The sequence below is a fragment of the Macadamia integrifolia genome, chromosome 13 (genome assembly GCF_013358625.1).
Source record: "Macadamia integrifolia cultivar HAES 741 chromosome 13, SCU_Mint_v3, whole genome shotgun sequence".
In the NCBI taxonomy this organism is placed as follows: domain Eukaryota; kingdom Viridiplantae; phylum Streptophyta; class Magnoliopsida; order Proteales; family Proteaceae; genus Macadamia; species Macadamia integrifolia.
This window is the reverse complement of record NC_056569.1, coordinates 728429-752377: the sequence shown is the minus strand read 5'-3', so window position 1 is coordinate 752377 and position 23949 is coordinate 728429. Positions and strand designations below refer to the sequence as shown.

General features: G+C 37.4%; 1 protein-coding gene across 2 annotated transcripts; it reads left to right on the top strand.

Annotated features, from left to right (window-relative positions):
• The first annotated feature begins 3358 nt into the window (after positions 1-3358).
• On the top strand, positions 3359-23545 carry LOC122059748 (dihydroxy-acid dehydratase, chloroplastic-like). Of its 2 annotated transcripts, none has more exons than XM_042622778.1 (14): positions 3359-4017; positions 5143-5214; positions 16363-16410; positions 16947-17101; positions 17252-17446; positions 17521-17632; positions 17861-17930; positions 18005-18063; positions 18162-18222; positions 18392-18462; positions 19417-19518; positions 21006-21086; positions 23008-23166; positions 23255-23545. In XM_042622778.1, exons 1-14 carry the CDS (start codon positions 3487-3489, stop codon positions 23303-23305), a joined length of 1767 nt encoding a protein of 588 aa, XP_042478712.1. In that variant the 5' UTR covers positions 3359-3486; the 3' UTR covers positions 23306-23545. The 2 variants fall into 2 exon arrangements, with proteins under 2 accessions (XP_042478712.1, XP_042478711.1); XM_042622777.1 differs by having other exon boundaries at positions 18162-18285.
• Positions 23546-23949: the final 404 nt, after the last annotated feature.

Sequence of the window (23949 nt, the reverse complement as noted above, 5' to 3'; positions counted from 1 at the left end):
GCTAATAAGGATAATCAACATGCAACAAAGCCTAATAAAAAGACACCAAAAAATAGTATACAATCATCATAAAAATTTAAAGAATCAAATCAAATGAAAAAACAAAACCCAAAAAATGAAGAGCATAAAAGCATGCATTTGGCAACAGAATACGAAAATAGAGAAAAAAATAGAACAAGTAATAAGAAAAATCCCAAAAAATATCCATGAAATCCAACTAATCCTAATCTCCATCAAAAACTATACAAACATGCTCCAATACACAACATATCACCTTTGCCTCATTAAAGGATAGCAATAATATATCCTCAATATTTGAAGGATATATCACAGCACAATGGATAAATTGAATGAAGTAAAAGGAGAAAAGGAAGAAGACTCACCTAGCTTTAAAACTTGTGAAGAGTTTAGGGATGTTGGGGTAGGTAAGGCTTAGTTTGGAGGGTCAAAGTTTTCACAACAATGAGGGACTCACAGGACAACGGAGACTAGGCCGGTGTTTGGTAACGTTTCTGTTCTAGAAACAACGTTTTGCGTCAAAAACAAAAATTTCAGTTTCTATGTCAAAATGCCAATTTTTTTTTTTTTTTGAACGAAACTAGATTGACGGAACTGCCTTTTGTCATTTAGTCAATTCTTGTTTTTACCTTTTTTTTTTTAAAAAAAAAAAAAAAAAACCAAACACACCATAAATGCATCAAACACTTTATTCCCTTTTTTCGTTCCCATAGAACGAAAATACTCCAGAAACTTTTTTCTGAAACGTTACCAAACGCAGCCTAAGATGTTACTCATGACCAGAATAATGTTTCTCGTCCAAACTCTGAGATATTTTCATGACCCTAAGGGGATAGGGTAGATAATAGCTGTGAAAATTGAGATAAATTCCATTACAAAACATAGACCAAGGAGGTGGTGGATTCCAACTCCTTCAATGGCCTCCATCATATCTTCAAGGGTCATTGGAAGGGTATAGGTACGTCTCCTAGTTGGCAATTGAGAGATCAGGTCAATGCATGAGTGAAAAAACCATTTTACTTGAACCGAGGCCAAACCCTGGTTTTTTATTTGAGCCAAGTCTCACCTATATGACAAAACCATTTTACCTGAGTTTCATAACTCAATTTTAACCATTTTAGGTCCTACAAATTTGGAGCACCTGCCAGAGATATGAGAAATCTATAGAGCATTATTTCAGAAATTTTGATTCATCATTGCCTTGCTTGCTGCAGGTGACAAAAAGAGTTTCGACAGAAATGAGCATTATTTGGCTCGTTATCAACATTGACAATCTATCATTATACGCTGCCCAAAATACTTTGGACTAGCAACTAGTTTTCCATGTCTTTTGATCTCTTAGAGAGATACATCTTTTGGGCTTCTTTGGATATGTATTTCTCTTGTCGAGGATTAGTCGAGGTGCGCGTAAACTGGCCGAGACAACTTGGTTAAGAAGAAAAAAAAAAAAAATTGGGCATCTATTTCTGATGGACACTTTAGAGGATAGTTTTAAGTTTTCTATCATCTCTCATACTCTTTTGCTCTTTATTACTATTTATATTGGAGTTTGCTTACTGTTTTGGGAGTTTTCTTTGTCCCATTTCTTTGATTAATTGAGCACAATCTTTTTATCAAATTATCAAATAAAGAAAAAGAAAAAATGAACACAACCTAAGAGTGACGCTAGTCATACGAACTCAAGACCTCTTCGTGAGCATGGGCTTTTTGGGTATTACAACTCACCAATTTTGCGCTAGGCACTTCTTGTCCTTGCCGTAAATTCTATATTTCCAACAATTTCTCTAGCAATTTGTTGGTCAATAATTTTTTTTTTTTCAAATTTAAAATCTAATATGTTGATGGACAGGAACGAACAATTTCGTACAAAAAATATTAGGTAAAAAAGGTAACGAGACGACGTGTTGCTAAATATTATTCCTACAATTAAGCCTTGGTACAATATATAAGTGATGATGATAATTATGACCTTAGCGTTATGATAACTTTTTCAAAATTAGTTTTCTACTTTTTCACAAAGTTTGAATGATTTGTGTGTTTTTGGGGCGGTTAGAATTTTGTTAGGGTTAAAGCATGCCACAAGCCCACAACACCACCATCGAAGTTAAAACCGAAATCGCACGCTCCCACCCATGGTTTTAGATATCGGATCGGTCATGTCGTATCTCAATATCTTGTCGATCTGGAATTGTATATCAATATCAAAATATGGTTAAAATTGTAAAACAAATATCTATTTTTAGGGGTGTCAATTGGTCGGGCCGGGTCGGTCTCGATCGGGCCTAAACGGGCTTGACCTCTTGAAAGCCTTGCACTGTGAAAGCCCGTTTAAATAAACGGGCATAGCTTTGCGGGACATGGTATTGTTTATAATCGGGGCAGTCGGTGTCAGGCTTTAATCGGGCTTCCTTAAACAGGCCTTAATCGGGTTTTAACTGGCTACGGACCTATTTAAGCCTAAACAGGTTTTAAACAGGCTTTAAACGTGCCTACCCTAAAATTCTATTCTCAAGTGAGTTGAGATTATGGTTATTCTTTTTTAAAAGAAAAAGAAGGGATTATGACCATTACAACTTATAAAGTAAAGCTTAATTAAATCAAATCATACTATAAAGCAAAAGGTAGGAAAACTTAATTAGTTTCTTACTAGTAGTGGCACAATAGGAATTTTATGTAGTATTAAAAGGGGTCGAGCTGGGTCGAGCTACAACGAGACGGTTCAAGTGGGGCATATAAAAGTGTCGGTTAGGTCAGACGCTCGATGGGCTAGCTATCTACACCGTTAACGTTCGTTTAATAAACGTGTCGGGCTCGTTTATTAATTGAGCCGATCTAGATTGGGCCATAAGCGTGTTGGATTTGATCGAACCTACTGATGCGGGCTTAGAATTGATACCCCTACCTATTTTGATAAAAAATAAAAGTAAAATTGATTGATCCGACCTATACAAGTCGATCGAAGATTAATATCATATCAATATTTATCAAGATCATTCAAGACTACCCGATGGCATCAGAGGGAACCCTTTTTTTTCATTTTTGTATTTTATAATATTGGGGATAGAGTTCGATCCAACCTATATCGTTAGCACCACCAATTCTTCAAGCTGATGCTGTCACTGCTAAGCTAGTACTCATACAATAACAGTTTTAGAACACAGGTTTTACGACAATGGCTGCTGGACACATGCTGCTATAGAACGATGGTCTAAACTTAAAGACGGTTACTTTTTGTATATTCGTTAGATTAGAATCTTATACAGCGATTGATGAAAAACCTACAATCGGACAAAAATCCCACATGAGTAAAGATATATAAAGCCACGAGGCCCTCCACCTAGAAAACGTTCAGGTAAAAAAGCAGGACAGGCTGTGATTTTCACTGCCAACATCTCCACTCTCATCGTACCAAAAAAAAAACATCTTCACTCTTCAGTTCAGCCACCACTACTAACACATTCACCACCGATGCAGGCCGCCTTCTTATCACCGGCGGTCAACCCCGCCACCCCATCCTTGAAACCCCAACCTCTCCACCACAAATATCGCTGCTCCACCATCCGTGCTTCCACCGAGACTGCTCCACCTCCACCTGCAACCTCGGAATCCCCAACTCAATACCTCAAGCTCAACAAGTACAGTTCCCGAATCACCGAACCCAAGTCCCAGGGCGCCTCTCAGGCCGTCCTCTATGGTGTTGGCCTTTCCGATGATGATATGCATAAGCCCCAGGTCGGAATCTCTTCGGTCTGGTATGAGGGTAACACATGTAATATGCACCTTCTTCGCCTCGCAGAAGCCGTCAAGGAAGGTGTTAGTGAGGCAGGCATGGTTGGCTTTAGGTTTAATACGATCGGTGTCAGTGATGCTATCTCGATGGGTACTCGTGGAATGTGTTATAGTTTGCAGTCTCGGGATTTGATTGCTGATAGCATTGAAACTGTTATGGCTGCGCAGTGGTACGATGGGAACATCTCAATTCCTGGATGTGACAAGAATGTGAGTTCTTATTTTTGGGGTTCTTGATAGACTGCAAAGTTTTACTTTTGTCTCGATATTTCTTTACTTGTTTGTTCAATTTTCAGTTTTCATTGTGTGGATGAATGCTATTTTAATTTTCTCAATCGAAATGCGAAAGATTGAATCGTTTGTCGCATCACTCTCCAGCTTTCAAAGTTAAAGCATTTAGGTGTAATGTTGGCAGAAAGTCGAGTTTATCTATGCTTTTCGCCTTTTATAGTTGTTTTTAAAAGTTTAATTCACCCTTTTTAGGGTGGATAAGCATAAGTCCAAGAATTTAAGGTCTGATAGTATCTTTTTTGAAGCAAGCCGAGCAGGTGACTATGTTTATGTCAATATAAATTAGAAATGTTCATGGAAGTCAGCAACCCTCTGGGGTGAATCGGTTGCTAACCAGGAGCTGTTCTGTCAATGATTGGTTGCCGGTGAAGTTATTCAATGTGGGAGTCGTAGACCGTTGAATTCTTTATGGTGGTCATAATCTGGTTGACACTCCAGTATCATAGGATCAGTTGGTGTAGTGGATTTTTTCTGACTCTTCTTTCCTGGATGCAAGCTGAAGAAATGTACTACATAATGCAGTCTGCAACGACAGTGTTCTTGTGTTATTTCAAATTTACATTGAATCCTTGTTTTTTGCTTTGGACTACATAATGCAGCCTTCTCTTTTTTTCTTTTTTGTTGGGCGGCTGGGTGAGCTGGGTGAGGGGTATTTCTATACGGTCAAATGTTCTAAACCATCTGTAGTTGTCCAAAAAATGTTGAGATATTTTTTTAGTCCATCCAATGCTTCATTTTTCTATGCAGAGATTGTTATCCTTTATTTGCCTATTTACATAACTTGAAATTTGAAGAATGGGCGGGGAGAAGAAGAAGAAGAAGAAATACCTTGATCTACCTCCCATTTTCCAATATTTTCCTTTCTGTTTCATGTGTGTGGTACGATAATGGTCTTGAGTGGTTAGATCCATGTTGAACTATGGTAGTAAGTAGTAACTGACTAAGTAATCTACATTTTGGTATGCTGATGCAGAATTCTGTAATATTCAGCTTTCATGTTGCTGAGTTTATTTTCTTTAAAACTAATGATAATTCTGTTCACAGATGCCAGGTACAATTATGGCAATGGGCCGACTTAATCGCCCAAGTATCATGGTTTATGGTGGAACAATCAAGGTCAGATACCACTTCACCTGGTTACTGGAACTGATTTACGTTATTTTTCATTATTGAAATGTTGAACATTTCGATTTTCATACTGCCCTGTTTTGGGGGTTTTTTTTTCCCTTTGAATTTCTCCATTTTGGTTCTCTGCCAGTCAGAAGTCTCTCTGTGTAAATTCCTTTTATTATTTATTCATGTTGACAGAGTCGTAGGATAGAGTGTGGAGTTTGATTTAAACCCTATTTCAGTCATTGTGTTTGAATAGGTTAGTTTCTGTTACAAGTCTTAAATATGTATGCAAACCATCATAATATTCAGATTGGAATGAACTTTTGATTAATTTTCTCTGAAATTTGGTGTGCGGCACCTGCCAGGTGTGCTTTTCCAGCTGTGCTATCCTCTATTCTACTTGTTGTACATTCTTTTTCTTCTTATTCTTTTGTCTATTCCTTTTTCCTATTGATGTTTTAAAATTTTCCTGTTGTACCCTGCTGCTGACAGTACTAGCAGTCCACTAAATTTGTACAATTCCCGACGTAACTTAGTCTTTCAACTTGAGATACTGTATAGTGTTCGTAACAACAACAACAACAGCCTTTTCTCAACTAAATGGGGTTGGTTATATAGATCCGGGGAAACACACACACACGCACACAGAGGAACATCCCACCTCCAAGCGATCGGCCACATGAATATTTTCCCTCCATGCCACTCTGTTAGCGGTCATACTAGAGTGCAGACCTAGCTTTTGCATGTCTTTCCTTACAACCTCATCTAAGGTCGTTTTAGGTCTGCTCCTAGCTTATTTAGCTCCTTCCATCCAGATCTGGTCACTCATCCTTCTTGGGGCATCCCAAGGCCTCCGTTGAACATGGCGATACCACCTTAAATGACATTCTCGGAGCTTGTCCTCAATCAGGGTAACCTCCCAAATCAGCTCTAACCTGGTCATTCCTAACCCTCTCTTTCCTATTTTTGTCGCTCGTCCATCTCAACATCCTCATCTTTGCAATACTCAGCTTATCTATGCCATGCTTCTTGACTGCACACCATTAGGTCCAAGTGTCTTACCTATTTTCATCTTTCTTAGGGCTTCTTTAACCTCGGTCTCTTCCACCCTTCATACATATCTATGATGAGTGGTGCCTTGAAGGACATTGTCATCTTCCACGCCACTATACCCTAATTATCTCCATTTAGTAAGTCACAAAAGTACTCATTCCATCTCTTCATAATGTCCTCATCCTTTTCTAGCACCCTACCATCATCACTTTTAATACATCTAACATTGTCGAAATTTCTATTCTACCCTCTCGTATTTAGCTATTCTATAAATAGTTTTTCCCCTTCCTTCATGCTCAAACTGTTATACAATTCATCATATCTCTTTGGCATTTCTTGCCCTACCGTCTTCCTTCTTCGTTTCTGGCCTCTTTATACTTCCTTTTATCTTCTGTCCTCTTTGTCCTTTGCCAAATCTTAAAACATTTTTTCTTTTTCTTAATGGCTACTTGAACTTCCTCGTCCCACCACCAAGTCTCTCTAGGGGCCAATCGATTACCTCTTGTCTCCCCTAGAACCCTTTTAGCTACTTTTCTTAATACAATCTGTCATCTCAGTCCACCTTGTGTTGGTATCTCCCTTAAAATCCCACTTCCCTTGCTTGACTACTTTATCGGTAAATGCCTCCAAAGAATCTCCTTTTAATCTCCATCATTTTACCTTGGGAAAACAAGTTTCCCTAACTTGCGTTTTGGCAAACGGAGGTGCATATCCAAGATCAGTAATATGTGTTGAGAGGTTATGCTCTCCCCAAGTATAACCTCACAATCCTTACAGTCTATCAAGACCCTTCAAGTGAGGAAGAAGTTTATTTAACTAGTATGCTACCAACTTTTGTAGGTAATTAGGTGCTTTTCTCTCTTGGCAAAGCAAGTGTTCCCAATGCATAGATCATAGGCTATCGCAAAGTCTAAAATTGAAGTTCCCTCCTCATTCCTCGGTACAGTGTTCGTAAATAAGGGTACAATTCTAATAGTGGAGTTTGGGGTTGGGGAACAGTTTCTGTGAGGATAACTAGACTTCGATCAGAGCTGGGCATGCTCTTTCATTAAGTGTTGTTTCATAAAATTTTATTTAACTTCGTTGTCGACTCATATGTTTGTTGATGCAGATAAGTCACTTAATAGGCTTATTTTATTGCAAATAAGCCTTAGTTTGGGTTACGTGTATGTTGGACCTTTGATCCCATAGGTTTTCTTTATAATGGGTCACTTTAATGGGCCTAAAATATAGGTAGAAAGTAGGAAAACGGGATTTTATTCATTAGTTTAGTTAGAGTCCTGTTCTGAGTCTATTTTCTTTGTTATTTCAGATTCCTGGTTAGTTTAGGTTTCCTAATTAGTTAAGGATTAATTAGGCCTTTCTTTTTTAGTGTTTGAGTCAGCTTTGAGTCTTCTATATAAGTTTGTAAGGGGCTACAACATTGAACACGAATTTGTTAATGAAAAAAGAAAAGATGGCTTATGTTGTTGTGCTATGGGATGCAGTTGGGTGAGATGTCCATTCACTAGTTCTTTTTCCCCCTTCTCAACCATCCATCGAAATCTCTTTCTTTTCTTATTTCCCTTTTATTTGTTTTCTGCGAGAGGGTGTTTGAAAGCTAGAACCAAGCCTATTGGAGGACATCTTCTCTATTCAGCCAGAATTTCAGATCCTGTTTGGGATTAGGATCACTTGTGATTCTAGTTCTACATTATTTAGTATCAGACCCTAGCCAGACCAAAGATGGAGCCGCTTGAATTTCGTGAGAAACTTTCTTCACACATCTTCCTTGAATGGATATGTGAATTAGATGTGTACTTTGACAACCACAACTTGACAGAGGTGCAATGACTTTAATACGTTTGCTCCTAGATGAGTGATTGTGTTCGAATACAATGAAGAGTCCGTGAAAGGCAACTTCAAGCTCAAGGGCATGAGCCTAGAACTTGGGACGAGATGCAGTACGAGTTGGCAGGCATGTACCTATCTAAACGTGAATGAAGTATGTACTTCCTTCCATAAGAGTTCCCTTCAATTACACCCCAAAAGCCACCCACAGATGACAAGAGCATGAAGAAATTGTTTGACCATGTGGCCATTATGTTGTAATAAATTGCAAAGGAGCAACAAAAGAAGATACCTCCAACCAATGAACTAGAGTCAAAAGTTGAGGTTAGTGTTGAAGAAATTCTTGCAATTTCTATTGTCAAGGAAGAGCTAGTCATTGATGTTCCCATCAACGAGACTCATGTGGAAGAATTTGAAAGCAACTCGGTTGCCACAATGGATAATGGGGTTGAGACTGAGGAACTTGACACTACAACAACTGTGATAACTGTGAACAGCCAAGAGGAAGATCCCAAAGGAGAGCTTGAGATTGAAATTGTGGAGGTCAAGAACACAATGGTTGAAGGCGTTCGTGTGGATGACCCTATGGATACATTTGAGGTTGTTGAAGCTGAGCATGTGGAATTCGTCATCCCATTAAAGTATCTTGAAGATCGAGTTCCTCACATTCTAGACTACATCCTTATTATCAAAGAGCTACCTGAATTTTTCTACGGCTTGAAGAGGGATGTGCACCATGCTATAATCACCCTCACACTACAAAATTCGAGGACGAATTTTCTCTAAGAGAGGGCGAATTGATGCAGATAAGTCACTTAATGAGCTTATTTTATTGCAAATAAGTCTTAGGTTGGGTTATGTATGTGTGGGGCCTTTGATCCCTTGGGTTTTCTTTGTAATGTGTCACTTTAATAGGCCTAAAATATAGGTAAAAAGTAGGAAAACATGATTTAATTCATTAGTTTAGTTAAAGTTCTGTTTTAAGTCTATTTCCTTTGTTATTTCAGATTCCTAGTCAGTTTAGGTTCCCAATTAGTTAAGGATTGGGTTAGGCCTTTTTTTTTTAGTATTTGAGTCAGTTTTGAGTCTTCTATATAAGTTTGTAAGGGGCTACAAAATTGAGTACGAATTTATTATTGAAAAGGAAAAGATGGCTTATGTTGTTGTGTTGTAGGATGTAGTTGGGTGAGATGCCTAAACCCGAGGGGTGAGATGCCCATTCACTAGTTCTTCTTCCCCTTCTCAACCCTCCATCGAATTCTGTTTCTTTTCTTATTTCTCTTTTATTTGTTTGCTGTGAGAGAGTGTTTGAGAGCTAGAACCAAGCCTATTGGAGGACATCTTCTCTATTCAGCCAGAATTTCAGATCCTACCTGGGATTAGGATCACTTGTGATTCAGTTCTACATTACTTGTTGGTTGGACTCTATTGGATTTTGAATTAAGAACCTAAGCTCAGAGTTTCAGCTTGGTTGGGTTCCATCTGAGTTGGAAAACAACAACTTGTCCTTTCCTAACTAATTGGAGTCAGCTAAATGGATTCGTGAGTGGGAAAAGTAAAAATAAAGGAACACAACACCTCAGAAACATCCCACCTAAATGGGGTCGGAAACATAGATCCTTGCCCTCCAAACAACTCTATTTGAGATTATATTAGATTCAAGATCTGACCTCTTCGTGTCTTTCCTCACTACTTCTCCTATGGCCATTTTAGGCTTGCCCCTAACTCTTTTAGCTCATTCCATTTGAATTTGATCACTCCTTCTTACTGATACATATTAAGGCCTCCGTTGAACATGACCATACCACTTCAAATGACTTTCTTAGAGATTGCCTTGAATCAGGCCAAGTCCCAAATCAGCTCTAACAAACTCATTACTTACTTTATACCTCCTATTTTTGCTGCACATCCATCTTAATATCCTCATCTTTGCTACACTCAACTTATCTATATTACGCTTTGTGACTGCTTAACATTCCGCCCCATACATCATAGCCAGCCTTACGACTATCCTATAAAATATTTTAAGCTATACAGAAATATGTCGGTCACAAAACACTCCGGATACACCTCTTCACTTCATCCATCCTACTTTAATTCTCTAAGAAACATCATCCTCCATATCACCTTCTTTATTTATGGTTGACCCCAGGTATCTAATAAACATTTTACTGTTTTTCTCTCTCCTCAAGTTTCACCATTTTGTTATCCGTCTTAGTGTGACTAAAGTTACATACCATATACTTTGCCGTTGTTCTACTTATCTTAAAACCTCTTGATTCCAAGGTTGATCTCCATAACACCAACTTAGCATTAATCCTTCCTATTGTATCATCTACCAAAAGTCTAAAACAATAATCATTAGCAAAAAGCATACACCATGAAATTTCATCTTGAATGTTCTTGGTTAAATCATCCATGATAAGTACAAACAAATAAGTGCTTAAAGCTGATCCTTGATGTAACCTAATTATAATTGAGAATTCACTACATTGAACTCCCACGGTTCGCACAATAATCACCACACCAGATTGATAATACATATATTTATATATTTACTCGACACCCTTCTCTTCTTTAGTACATGCTAGATTAACTCTCTAGGGACTTGTTCATAGGATTTTTCTAGGTCAATAAAGACCATATGGAGATCCTTCTTGCAAACTCTAATCTTTCCATGAGCCTCCTGAGTAGGTAAATAGCTTTTGTCATGGCCAAATTGGTTCTGTTAGATAGTAGTTTCTCTTTTTAAATAGGCTTTCATAACCTTCTTCCAAATTTTATAGTATGACTCATTAGTTTTATGCCTTTATAGTTATTGCTACTTTGAATATCATCTTCATTTTTGTAGATCGGAACTACAATGCTTCTCCTCCATTTATCCAACATTTTCCTTGTGTTGATAATCTTGTTAAACAGATTGGTTAACCAAGATACCTTATATAACCTAAGCTCTTCCACACTTCTTTTGGGACCTCGTTTGGGTCTGGTGCCTTACCTACTTTCACCTTTCTTATGGTTTTTTTAGCTTCAGCCACTCCAACATTCCGTATATATTTATAATATGTGGTCTTTATGAACAATGCGATCTTCCAAGCCATTCCTCTTCAAATTGTCTTCATTTAGTAGGTCGCAAAAGTACTCATCCCATCTCTTCATAATGTCCTCATCCCTTACTAGCATTCCACCATCATCACTTTCACTTTTAATACATCTAACATTATTGAAATCTCTACTCTTCCTTTCTTGTATTTTAGTTATTTTATGGATAACTTTTTTCCCTTCTTTTGTGCTCAAATTGTTATAAAAGTTATCATATTTCTTTGCCCTTGCTTTCCCCACAATCTTCCTAGCTTCGTTTCTGGTTGCATTATACCAGAATTTGGCACAATTGTGACCATGGCTTTTGAGGTATTTCCTAACTACCTTGGCAATTAGGCGGCCATAAGGCGTTGCCTTAACGAACAAAGCGTTCTAGTGTTCTTTTTTTATATAACCATTTTATTTAGCACAAATAGCATATTAAAACTTATATAATTCTACTTATATGCTAAATAAATATTAAAGAATCATACCAATGCAAGATATTCATTAGAAAAACAAATCAAAAAAGTGAATAAACTCAAAAATCATTAAGCTATATAATAAAAAATCAAAATTAAGCCACATAAAGTCATAAAAAATAATATTTAGAGAAATGTTCTTGTTCTCTAATAAGTTTGACTAGTTAAATGATTTGATTTTTACATGAAACTTTTTGTATTAGGTATAGCATAAAGCCATCTTTCCAACAAGTTTAAAATTACTTAAATCTGAATTGTAATGACAAAGTCATGTTCAAATCAAAATTATTTTAAGATGCGTAAATGCTATTAAAATCGCCTGAATGAAAAAAAAAAAAAAAAAAAAAAAACTGGACTTCAAAACAAAAGATTATTTTACCAGATTTTTTTTTGGAATGTTTTACCTTGATATGATTTATAAAATTTTCAAAATTGAGAAAAACCCTAGCATTTGAAAGTTGAAAATCGTCCCTACAACCAAAAAACTAGTTTTTGTTCTTGGATTGGGGGGCTAACTTTTATCCTTATGGAATTTGATTTTTAGATTATTTTTATTGGATTTAAATAAGGGGTATTTGCTTATTTATGAATAATAACTTAAGTAAATGAAATGACAAATATATATGAATATTTACTTAAATGATATTTGGCACAAATAAGTGCCGAAACAGAAGGAATTCGTATAAGAATAGTAGGCGAAATTATAGGGTTTGTGAGAAAATCTCTGCCTATAACATACTTGGGAGCGTCTCTTTGCACGGGTAGACTAAGTTTGTTTTTTTGACGATATGCTTGCTAAAATTAGACACAAGGTGGCAGGCTGGAAAAGAAAACTGTTATCCTCAGGTAGTAGGCTAGTTCTTCTCAAGCATGTGCTTTCCTCCATGCCAATTCACATCCTTGCAAGTTTGAATATCCCAAAATCGGCTATGCAAAACTTTTGCAGTATTTGTGCATATTTTTTATGGGGTTCTTCTGAATATAGAAAGCGCCATCACTGGGTGGGTTGGCACAAGATTTGTAGACCTTTAGATGAAGGAGGACTTAGAATTTGTTTGTTAAAGGATGTTAGTACATCTATGCGATTGAAAGGTCTGTGGCGTATTATTTCAGAAAATTCCATTTGGAGTGTCTTCTTCAAGGATAAATTTCTAAAGGACAACCATATTGTTTTAGCAAAAAGTAAACTAGTGGGTTCTAAAACTTGGTGGAGGATTTTGGATCTCAAAGAGTTTATTTTATCAAAATCTAAATGGCTAATTGGTTCTGGCGAGGTGAATTTTTGGCTTGATAATTGGTCTGGTAGTGGCTCCCTAATCGACTATGTTGATGGGATCGTAAAAATCTTGAAACTCAGGTAAAAGATGTGCTTAATAATGATGGTGTTTGGGACCAAGATGTGCTAAATATTATTGATTTTCCAGAGGTTCATGATAGTATTCTCAATTCCAACATTATCTTATCAAACAAAGTTAATAGATTGGTGTGGACTCAGACGAGCAAATGGCCTTTTCTCAACCAAGTCGGCATGGAATGAAATCCGATCTCACTACCCTCTGGTTCCATACTCTAAATGGTTATGGAATAAATCGATCCCTCCAAAAGTGGGTTTTTTTGTTTGACAAATCTTTAATGGAAAAATTCCAACAGATGACGCTTTGATGAGTATTGGTATTCCATTGGCTTCCAAATGCTTTTGTTGCAAAGATCCTTGGAGGGAAACAACAACCACATTTTATTGGGGGGTACAACTGCTTCTAAGGTTTGGGATTTCTTTGGAAAAACAATAGACATTGATGTTATTCCAACTCAGGATCTCAGAACTAGAATTCTTTATTGGCAATCTCTTGCTAGTGTCAAAGGTATTTGTGAATACATAACTAGTCTATTATCATCATTTATTGTTTGGGAGTTATGGCAGGAAAGAAATAACAGAAGACACAGTGAAGGCTCTCGTGCTGCAACTACCACAATTGAGAGAATAAAAGATTGGATTCATGAAATCATTTACCCAACTAATTTTTCTAAATCCCTTTCTTTGAGAGATAAGCTTATATTGCAGGTCTTTAAGTTAAACCCACCAATTAGTAGGGTTAAAGCCCAATTCCTATTTATTGGTGCCCTCCCTTTTATTCTGTTAAACTGAATGTGGATGGTGCAAGCAAGGGGAATCCAGGTATTAGTGGTGGGGGAGGCATTATTAGAAACAACGGGAATGTTTTGGCAGCCTTCTCCAATTTTTATGATTATGTACACATTCGGTGGCGGAGATGAGAGCCCTTAGAGATGGCTTGGTATTGTGTCAGGATTTGGGCCTCTCTGACTTTTATATTAACTCTGACTCTTCCCTAATTGTGAAACTTATCTCTCAAAGATCATGTACCTTGTGGAACTGCTAGTATTGGTTTCAGGAAGTAATCAACCTCTACGATTCCCTGAGAGCTCATATCTCCTTTTCATTTCGGGAAAGCAATCACGCAGGGGATTGGTTAGCCAACTTTACATGTGAATCTACTATAAATTCGGTTTTCTATGGTGAGAATGATCTCCCTCTAATATTAGTTACATCATTCAGGAAGATAAAGTGGGATTACCAATCTTTAGAATGTAATCTTTTTTCTTTTGCATGTTTTCCTTTTGGGTTTTGCGAGCGTCAGAGTGATTTGTATCTCATGGGTTGGGGTAAGGCGGGCTATGTCCTCCGCTTTGTTTCTTCATTATTTTGTTTCTCTTATTTAATAAAATTTTAGGGGTTTCCCCAGGTCCCAGATAATATTTGGGTCAAAAAAAAAAAAAAGTGTCAAAACAAAAGGCAACATATAGTGCAATAAGGCGACAGTTGCCTACGTCCTAGGCAAATCGCTTGGATGCCAAGGCGTCGCCTTGATAAATATGCTTCTATCTCTTTAGTCTTTTGTCAAATCTTAAAATAATCTTTCTTAGTCTTAATGGCTGCCTAGACCTCCCCATCCCACCACCAAGACTTTTGAGGGGCCAAACGAAATATCCTTTGATTTCCCTAGAACTTCTTTAGGAACCTTCTTAATACGAGCTGTCATCTCAGTCCACATAATGTTGGTATGTCCCTCAATGTCCCACTTTCCTATTTAACCACTTTATTAGTAAATGAATCTAAAGAATCTCCCTTTAATCTCCACCACCTTATGTTAAGGCAAACATGCTTACTCAAGCACATATCCAAGACCACTAGTCTAAGTTGAGAGGTTAGGCTCTCCTCAGATATAACTTTACAATACTTAAACAACAATCTATTAGACCTTTTAGTTATGAACGAATCTATTTGGGTGGTATGCTGCCTACTTTTGTAGGTAGCTAAATGCTACTCTCTTTTGAAAGAAAGTGTTCGCAATGGATATCTAGATTATAAGCTATCGCAAAGTCTAAGATTGAGGTCCCCTCATTCCTGTCACAAACTCCGTATCCTCCGTATCCTTCATGTACATCTTCATAGCGTCTACAATCTCCTCCAACATGTCCGTTCAGGTCACCTCTTATAATAATCTTTTCACCCTAACCAAAACCTTGCACATCCATCCATGCGTTCCCAAAATCGTAACTTACTACATTCATCCAATCCTACTTGGGGTGCATAACCGCTAATTATATTAATAACCTCTTTTCCTCACACAAGCTTGATGGTTAAAATCCTATTTCCAAATCTTTTAATATCCACTACATTATTCTTTAGATCTTTGTCTACTACTATACCTACTCCACTTTTATTACTTGATCTCCCGAATACGAAAGTTTGAAGTCATCGCATGCCTTAGCTTTACACCCTTCCATGTTCCATCTAGTCTCTTGAGTACATGCAATATTAATATTTCTTCTCCTCACAACATCTATCAATTTCATGTTCTTACCCGTTAAGGATCCAATGTTCCAGGATGCTAATCTAATCCTAGGCTTATGGACTAGATTCTTTATTCACACTTGCTTGCCCTTGCCTACTTATCATTGCCTCCGGGCATTGACGCACCGCATCGCTTACAAGGGATGCCCTAGCATAAGGATGATAAGACATTATACTAAGAAAAGGAAAAAAAGGTAGTCAGAAAACAATATAAAACATGCAAAAGGTGATTGGTTGATTGTATTAAGATGCTGGCTGCCTACCTGATGCACTCCATCTGAGTTAGAACATGCAGTTGAAATTAGTGAGTTTTTACTGCTGGGGAGTTTGAATATGTGTACTTTCCTAAATTACAAGGACAGAATTGCCCTTCATTATTCAAAAGTCCTCTTATATTAAAAAGTGATTTTATTTACCCCTATTCTCTTTTGAAATTCCAGATTCATCCTGACCACCTACTTTAATTTTACTGATTTGTCCCAGTCCCTATTATCTCTTCCAAAAGGGTCCTAAACTGTTCGGAGTATTTATGAAACTGCAACTAATTCGATTTGAATTAGTTGTCAGATGTGAGACCATGACGATCCAAATTTAAGGGCTTTGGAGCACATGATTGCATCACTATCTATTTCTTCAAACAATTATATGTGGTGATTAATGTTTAAAAGAATGCACTTTTCCTTTGTTGTCAGATCCATGTTTTATCCTATTCGTACAATGATCATAATGGGGCTAGTTTCAGAAATGATTCAGATTTGCAAGTTACTTTCATCAATTGATTTATTACTTAATTTTGCAATCACTTACATGTTCCATTTCATTTTTGTGCAGCCTGGTCATTTTCAGGATCATACTTATGATATAGTATCCGCCTTTCAGGTGTGCTTGCTTATTTTCTATTAATACTATACCAGAGTGGTTGTGTTCATGCTGTTCCATTGAATTACTTTACAGTTGATGAGCTGAATATTTCTATTCCTTGCATGGTTTAAAGTATCTCCAATACTGATACGATACCCTCTGATGCGTATCTTAAATTTAGCCAACCGATAGCGATACTTTAATCCTTGATTCCTTGTGTATTTTTTATGCTGATGGATCCTGTGAGCTCTTATTGCTTCCTACTATTTATCCCTTTCAATTTTGCTTAATTGTTTTTCAATTTCAGAATACCATTATGGGTATGCTACTACCTCTGGTTCCGCAGATCATATCCTCAATTTTCTATACAATTATAATTGTTCCCCACATGTTTGTAATTTTCTGCATAAGACATTTTGTTTGATTGTTATTTGCATATACTGGACAACCTAAACAAGTGTGTTCTATACTTCTATTATACAAGTACAGCATCCTTTGCAGTGTTCTAGGGCTACAGAACTTAATCTTCCTACCCCTATTTATGCTTTCTGTAGTGTTATGGAGAGTATGTTAGTGGCTCCATCACTGATGGCCAGAGAATGAATGTCATCCGCAATTCATGCCCAGGAGCAGGTGCTTGTGGGGGTATGTACACGGCAAATACCATGGCTTCTGCTATTGAGGTGATGGGCATGTCATTGCCATACAGGTAGAAACTGCATTCATTGCCTTCTTATGCAAAAAATTTCGAGCAACTAGAAAATTGTTGCTTCCCCCTCCCCCCTCCCACTCTTGATACTGACTTCTGCTGCTGCCACCTATGTTTTAATTGATCATTTTTTCTTTATATCTGGCAAAGCTCTTCCACCCCAGCTGAAGACCCATTGAAGTTGGACGAGTGTCGTTTAGCTGGAAAGTATCTTTTGGATTTAATCAAAATGGACCTGAAACCACGAGATATTATCACTCACAAATCATTACGCAATGCGATGGTTATTGTTATGGCTCTTGGTGGATCAACCAATGCTGTCTTACATTTGATTGCTATTGCTAGGTGAGAAGAACATGCTGCATCATTTCTCATATACGCCATTAGTTGCCTCTTGAATCATTAACCTTCCTTGGCAGGTCTGTTGGTCTGCAGTTGACTCTTGATGATTTTCAGAAGGTCAGCGACGAGGTTCCCTTCCTTGCTGATCTTAAGCCAAGTGGCAAATATGTCATGGAGGATGTACACAAGGTGTGCTGAATGGAAATGGTTAATGGTTTCATTTATTACTTTATTCAGAAACTCATGCAATTGCTTGGCTGATTAAGGGAGGATATTTGAGTCTTTCTATTATTGTGCCGGTTTTTCGTGAGGCCTTCATATTGCTGTTTTAATAAGTATAGCCATATTATTCCCTTGCACAACCACCCCCCCCCCCCCCATTTTGGTTGACAGTCAGATTAATATTTGTTCTTACAGATTGGGGGGACACCAGCAGTTATAAGTTACCTTTTGATGCAAGGGCTGTTAGATGGGGACTGTATGACTGGTAAGTGAATCTTGTGATGGGGCTTCCAGCCTTTCCTGATTGTAATACTGACTTAATCTATCTCTATTGTCTAGTAACTGGGAAGACGCTGGCAGAAAATGCAAAACTTTTCCCTTCTTTGGCCGAAGGGCAGGTAAGATAGTAAAAGCATAATAATATTCTTTTTTTCCAGGTCATCCTTAAGCAATTTGAAGATGCAAACTTCTATCTTTTCTACCTCTGTTTCTCCAGCAAATTATAAGACCACTAGAAAACCCCATCAAGGAGACAGGTCACATCCAGATATTGTACGGTAATCTAGCACCTGAGGGTTCTGTGGCGAAAATTACTGGAAAAGAAGGGCTATATTTCTCTGGTGTTGTGTTCTACACAATTTCTGCATTTTTCTTTCTCCATAGCTGTGTCCATATTTATGTGTGCTATTCTGTCAATGTTACATGAGCATTGCATGTGTTTGGCAGGTCCTGCTCTTGTTTTTGAAGGTGAAGAGTCTATGATAGCAGCCATCTCAGAGAACCCTATGAGTTTTAAGGTATGAATGAAGAATGCTTATTTTTTGTCAACAAGTTGTCTCTGTGGTAATGTTGAAAAGTATCTCAACGCCCAAAGCTATGGCCATTGTGGGGTTAGGTGCTCTAGAATTGAAGCAATATTGAGCACTGTCTTGGCTGAGCAGCAGCATATTGTCTTCAATAGAGGAAATGTTAAAAGTTTGGTAGGCAATCTACCAGATGGAATTGCTAGACTGCTGGATGGTTAAGATTCATCTCACCCAGAAAGGACAGAATGGCAGATAAAAAAGCTGCTTTGCAAAGACTGCTAATATACAATCTTAATATTTCTGACAGATGATTTCTGTTCAGAAGTTTTCATATCGGATCCATGTAGCCGACCCCATTTGGTTGGGATAAGGTTATGTTTGTTGTTGTTGTTGTTGTTGTTGTTGTTGATTTCTGTCCAGAAGTGAATCAGGTAAGGGAAGGCAATTAAGCCTTGAATTTCAGTACTCTAGAAAGGGAAGGCAATTAAGCCTTGAATTTCAGTACTCTAGACTTTTTTGTTGTCAAAGACAGGTGGTAAAGATTTTGCACTGGTTATTTTAAAGCATCATGAGTGATTTCTCATTGCCTTCTTTTCAAGATGTTAAGTGAGGCCAGACATTTGAGGCTAATTATAGCTCCTGTTAAGGTGCCATTTGGGGTTTTTTTCCATTAAGATGATCCAATATATATAATTACTTTTTTGACCTTGATTTGTGTACATATTTATCTGGCTCAATTTCATGTTGTATGTGGTCACCTTCTTGATCAAGATACTGTATATGGTCATCTTCTTCATCAAGATCTCAACCATAACCCGGAATGCCACAATTGATGTGTCCCTTGTTTTATGCAGTTCAGGGAAAGGTGGTTATTTGAGAGATCAATAGACTATATATATAGAACTTTACTGAGTTATTGCTTATATTGTATATATCATTTTTCAGGGAAAAGTAGTTGTTATTAGAGGAGAGGGACCCAAAGGGGGACCAGGCATGCCTGAGATGTTAACGCCAACCAGTGCAATAATGGGGGCAGGTCTTGGAAAGGTATACTTATTCTCTCTCTCTCTCGTTGCTGCAAAAAAAAACTATTAATGTAGAATATAAATGTATAGGAAAAAGGACATGTTTCCTAAGACAGTAAACAAGCTCTTAAATATAAGAAATACTTAAATGGAAAAGATGGAGGTTATGTTACTAACAGCTTCAGATCATAATGTTTTGGCACAGCTTCAGTAGATTTGGGGTAAACACCAGCAGCAGCAGTAACATAGAAATCCCACTCATCATTTTTGAAAAGTCAATATTAGGGGGTTTATATGGATCTTCACACAGGCTGTGCAATGATAATCCTAAGTTGACTTTAAAATCCAAAATAGATAAGTCTTGTATAGGATTCATATGATTCTGGGTTAAAACATCAGAAAACTGTAAGACTTTCTTTAGCAAACAAAATCAAGAACAGGGAAATCTTGAGATCTGAAAATAAGGCCTAAAAATGTGACAGAAGATTATAACTTGAATCGATTCAGACTGATAAAATAAAACAAAGACAACTCAAACCACAATAATGGAACACATTAAAATTGATTGGACTTAATCTAGGCTAAGTGGAAAAGCTAAAGCTAAAAATCCTGAAGAAATATCTCCATGACATATTGATGTCAGTTGATTTTTGTGATTTCATAATAGAAGAAACAATCAATGGTGATCTCAGCCATCCATCATTTGTTGGCATGCCCATAAGATCTGTGAAGACTAGTTGGTCTGCTGGTTCTGGTGTGTCTCACTTTCCCTTCTCTTAGAATCTGGACTTGTCTTTACATCATGCAATAGCCAGAAGTGTTTCTAGGTGCTATCTGAGCCTTTTTAAAATAGCACTTCAACGAAGCAGCATACCATATAAGTGGGATGTTACAATGTAAGGAAAAGTGTGACACATTTTTATCCTTCTTTCGGGCAGATTAATAGATTACAGTTATAAATTTTGGGGTGGGCCAAAAATGACTTTGGAAAGATGTGAAAAAAGATATTAATGGGTTTGGGTGGACAACAATCTTATTTTTAATGAGTTGAATGATAAAACAGGATCCATGTAGCTGACCTTAATTTTTCGGGATGAGGCTTTGTTGAGTTTAGTTATAAATAACCAATAAAGAAACGGTGAAATTTTGTTTCTAATTCTTAATATAGCTTTTATTAAAATATGAAGGTTTTTTTTTTTTTGGGGGGGGTGTGGGTTGGGGGGAATGGGTAAGTGAATGTTTTTAGCCTTTTGGATTGCATAATGACTTGCTATTAGGTAATCCTTTTTTGAATATATGGGACTACTCAAATATTCTTTTGTGGAACTCTATGGTCATGGGTGTAATTGTCTATTTCTTTTTAAGGTATGTGGCAGGAGTTAAATTTTAATGTGCTTGTGCTGGAGGATGTTTTCTTTATCCAGTTGGTGTTGCAATTCTTGTTCCATTTGAGGTTCTGACATTTTCCTTTTTTTTTTTTTTTTTTCTTTTTTCCTCTTAACTCTGCAGGATGTTGCTTTGTTGACAGACGGTAGATTTTCAGGGGGTTCACATGGATATGTGGTTGGCCACATATGCCCTGAGGCACAGGTCCAGCCTTTCTGGTTCTAACTATTGTCTGCTTCATCTCTTCTGTCCATATCTGTGTCATGTGCTGTGTTATTTGCCTTTAACTGGTCTGGGGGCATTATAAAATGAGAATGAGGATTTGGGGAAGAACGAGGAGAGATGAATAGGTGGTTTCTGGACATGCGTTAAAACTTTCAACCCTATTCCAAGGGTTTGGTCCATGTCCTCTCACTTGGAGATGGAATCACAGTTTTCAAGGTGACTAGGCAACCCAAGGCATTAGAGGGGCACCTAGGTGCCCTAGGCAAGCAGTATGCATTATATAACAATGATAAATTTACATAATTATAGTTATATGCAGCATAGAAGCCATATCAATGCAACATGATACAATTATGCTAGCGATGACCTAATATGAGAAACCTACATATATATATATATATATATATATATAAGCATATTCATAAATAAATAAATATAAAACAATGTATACTCAAGAAGTGTAAAAAACTGATATAATATAGGTATGCTGTCACAAGGCCACAAGCCAATGCCAAGGTGTACAAGGCATCCAAGGCTGTCTCCTTTCTTGCATCAAACAAGGCGTGATATTGCCTTGGACCCATGATATTGCCTTGGACCCAAGAAGGGACTTGGACACTTAGGTGATGCCTTGTCAACCATGGATTGAATGGCACAGCTACCAGAGCTCATATGCTAAATTTAGAGATTTTAAATCACTTGCAATTTGACTAGGCCTGCCCTTAAATTTCTCTCTCAGAATTTTCAAACCAATTTTTAAATGCCTCACACTAGAATCATTCCACATGGACTTAATATAAATGAGGCGTAGGGCTTTCAGTACCAACTGGAATGATCCTCTGCATGGACTATCAATTGGACTTGGTCTACTTTTCTACTTTTCCTCTTTTTGTAACCATTGCTATCCGTCAGATGCTTCCGAATACTTCCGATTTCTTTATTTTGGCTTCAATTGGACTAATTGCACTCAAATGAGAGGGATGAGATTGAAGTCCTATGGGAGAAAAATGTTGTTTCCTCTGAAATATTACATGATAAAGAAGGAAAACACATGAAACTATTTTTATTACCTCTTTTGATGCAACCTGTATGGCCACAATATATACAAGTATTTGTATAACCTTTTATACGGCACTATGTGGGTCACCTCTTATATGGCATTAGGTAGAAGTAGGTTGGCAAGGTGTTCATTGACTGGGGTGGAGATCTGGGTCTATATCACATTGCTGGATTAGAAAGGGTGCACTTTGGTTTTGTTTGTTTGTTGGGTGTTAAGTCAGGTTGGCAAGGTGTTCATAGGCTGTCCGTTCGATAAAGACAAGGTTATGCATGAACCTAGCTGCTTATGGTTACGAGCAATTAATCACCTCAGCTAACCCCATGCAACTTTTGAAATTACATACTAACATGACACGAAGTAGCCAGAATTATTTGATGAAATGAACTTAAAGAGGGTTTGTCTGGGAATTTGACCTAATTATTCCGGATCTGCCTGGGACATCTAAAGTCAACTTTGTCTCGATCTTGGATGCCTTTTGTTCCAGAGTTTTGAGGACAGAATATACTTTCAGTTTGGACATTGAAATGATTACTTTATTGGGGGTACTGATGATCTCAGTTGTATGGGTCCTCTTGGTGCTCTTTCTTGGTTGTCCTTGTTAAAGCTTTTCTTCTTTTTGCTTATATTAATGCGAGTTCTACTCATATTCTCGAAGACAGAGGGGGGAGGGGGGAGGTTTAAATTTCAAGAGTTGCTTTTGTGTTAATCTGTTGCATGCATTATGTTACCCCTCTTGTCAAATGATGTAATGTATGTTATAGATTAAAGAAGAAAACACAACAAAAATTAAGGCCATTCATGTACTTGAGCAGATTTTAATGGACGGTAATGTGTTTTCAGGAAGGTGGTCCAATTGGCCTGATTGAAAATGGAGATGCCATCACTATTGATGTTGTGAAAAGAAGAATGGATGTTCAGTTAACAGATGAGGAAATGGCAGAGCGAAGAAAGAAATGGACTCCACTAGCATACAAAGCTGCCAAAGGAGTTCTATACAAGGTCTGTTAGGACTTCTATTTCATTTGAGAAACAACATATATGTTGTCATTAGATATACATCTTCATGAAAGAAAATTCTCTATTTCAGTATATCAAGAATGTGCAACCAGCTTCAAAGGGGTGTGTGACTGACGAGTAGATGAAGCATTTTGAACAATATAGAGTGCAGATTGTATCGGCTACAATCCAACGTTGACTGACTGGCTCTTCCAAAGGATTTCTCAGGAACTGAAACAAAAGCTCTCACTCGGTGATGACAGCTGTCACTGCTCGGAATATTTCTTGTAGGATTGTTAAGAAATCCTTCTGTGACCCATTGTTTTGAAATTGGTTAAATTGAGGAAGTCATTCAAGAAAGTTTCTTCTCATTTAGTGTTCACTTGAGTTTAGTGGTCTTAATTCTTTGGTGATTAGGATTCGAGGCAATCCACAATACACTCCTGAAGGTGCAAAGAAGCTTCTGCTTCAGGATTGTGGCATGCCTGATGGGGCAGTCTGATTAAGTACTTGTGTTTTATCACTGGAATTATATTCCAGATTCAGACGTGGAGTGCCCTGTACAAAACTGAAAACACAAGGTGCATGAATCTTGACGATCATCAAGTCTACATATAGAAATTGTTATGGAGAGAGCCCTCATTGACCTCCCCATGTACCAGGTTAGACCATTGAGAGTGCAAACTCTTGGGCTAACAATTTTTTTGATAGAAAATCAAACAAAGATATCAAGTTAAAAGGTGAGTTTGGAACATTATTTGTGATTCCTTGATTACAACCTTCCTA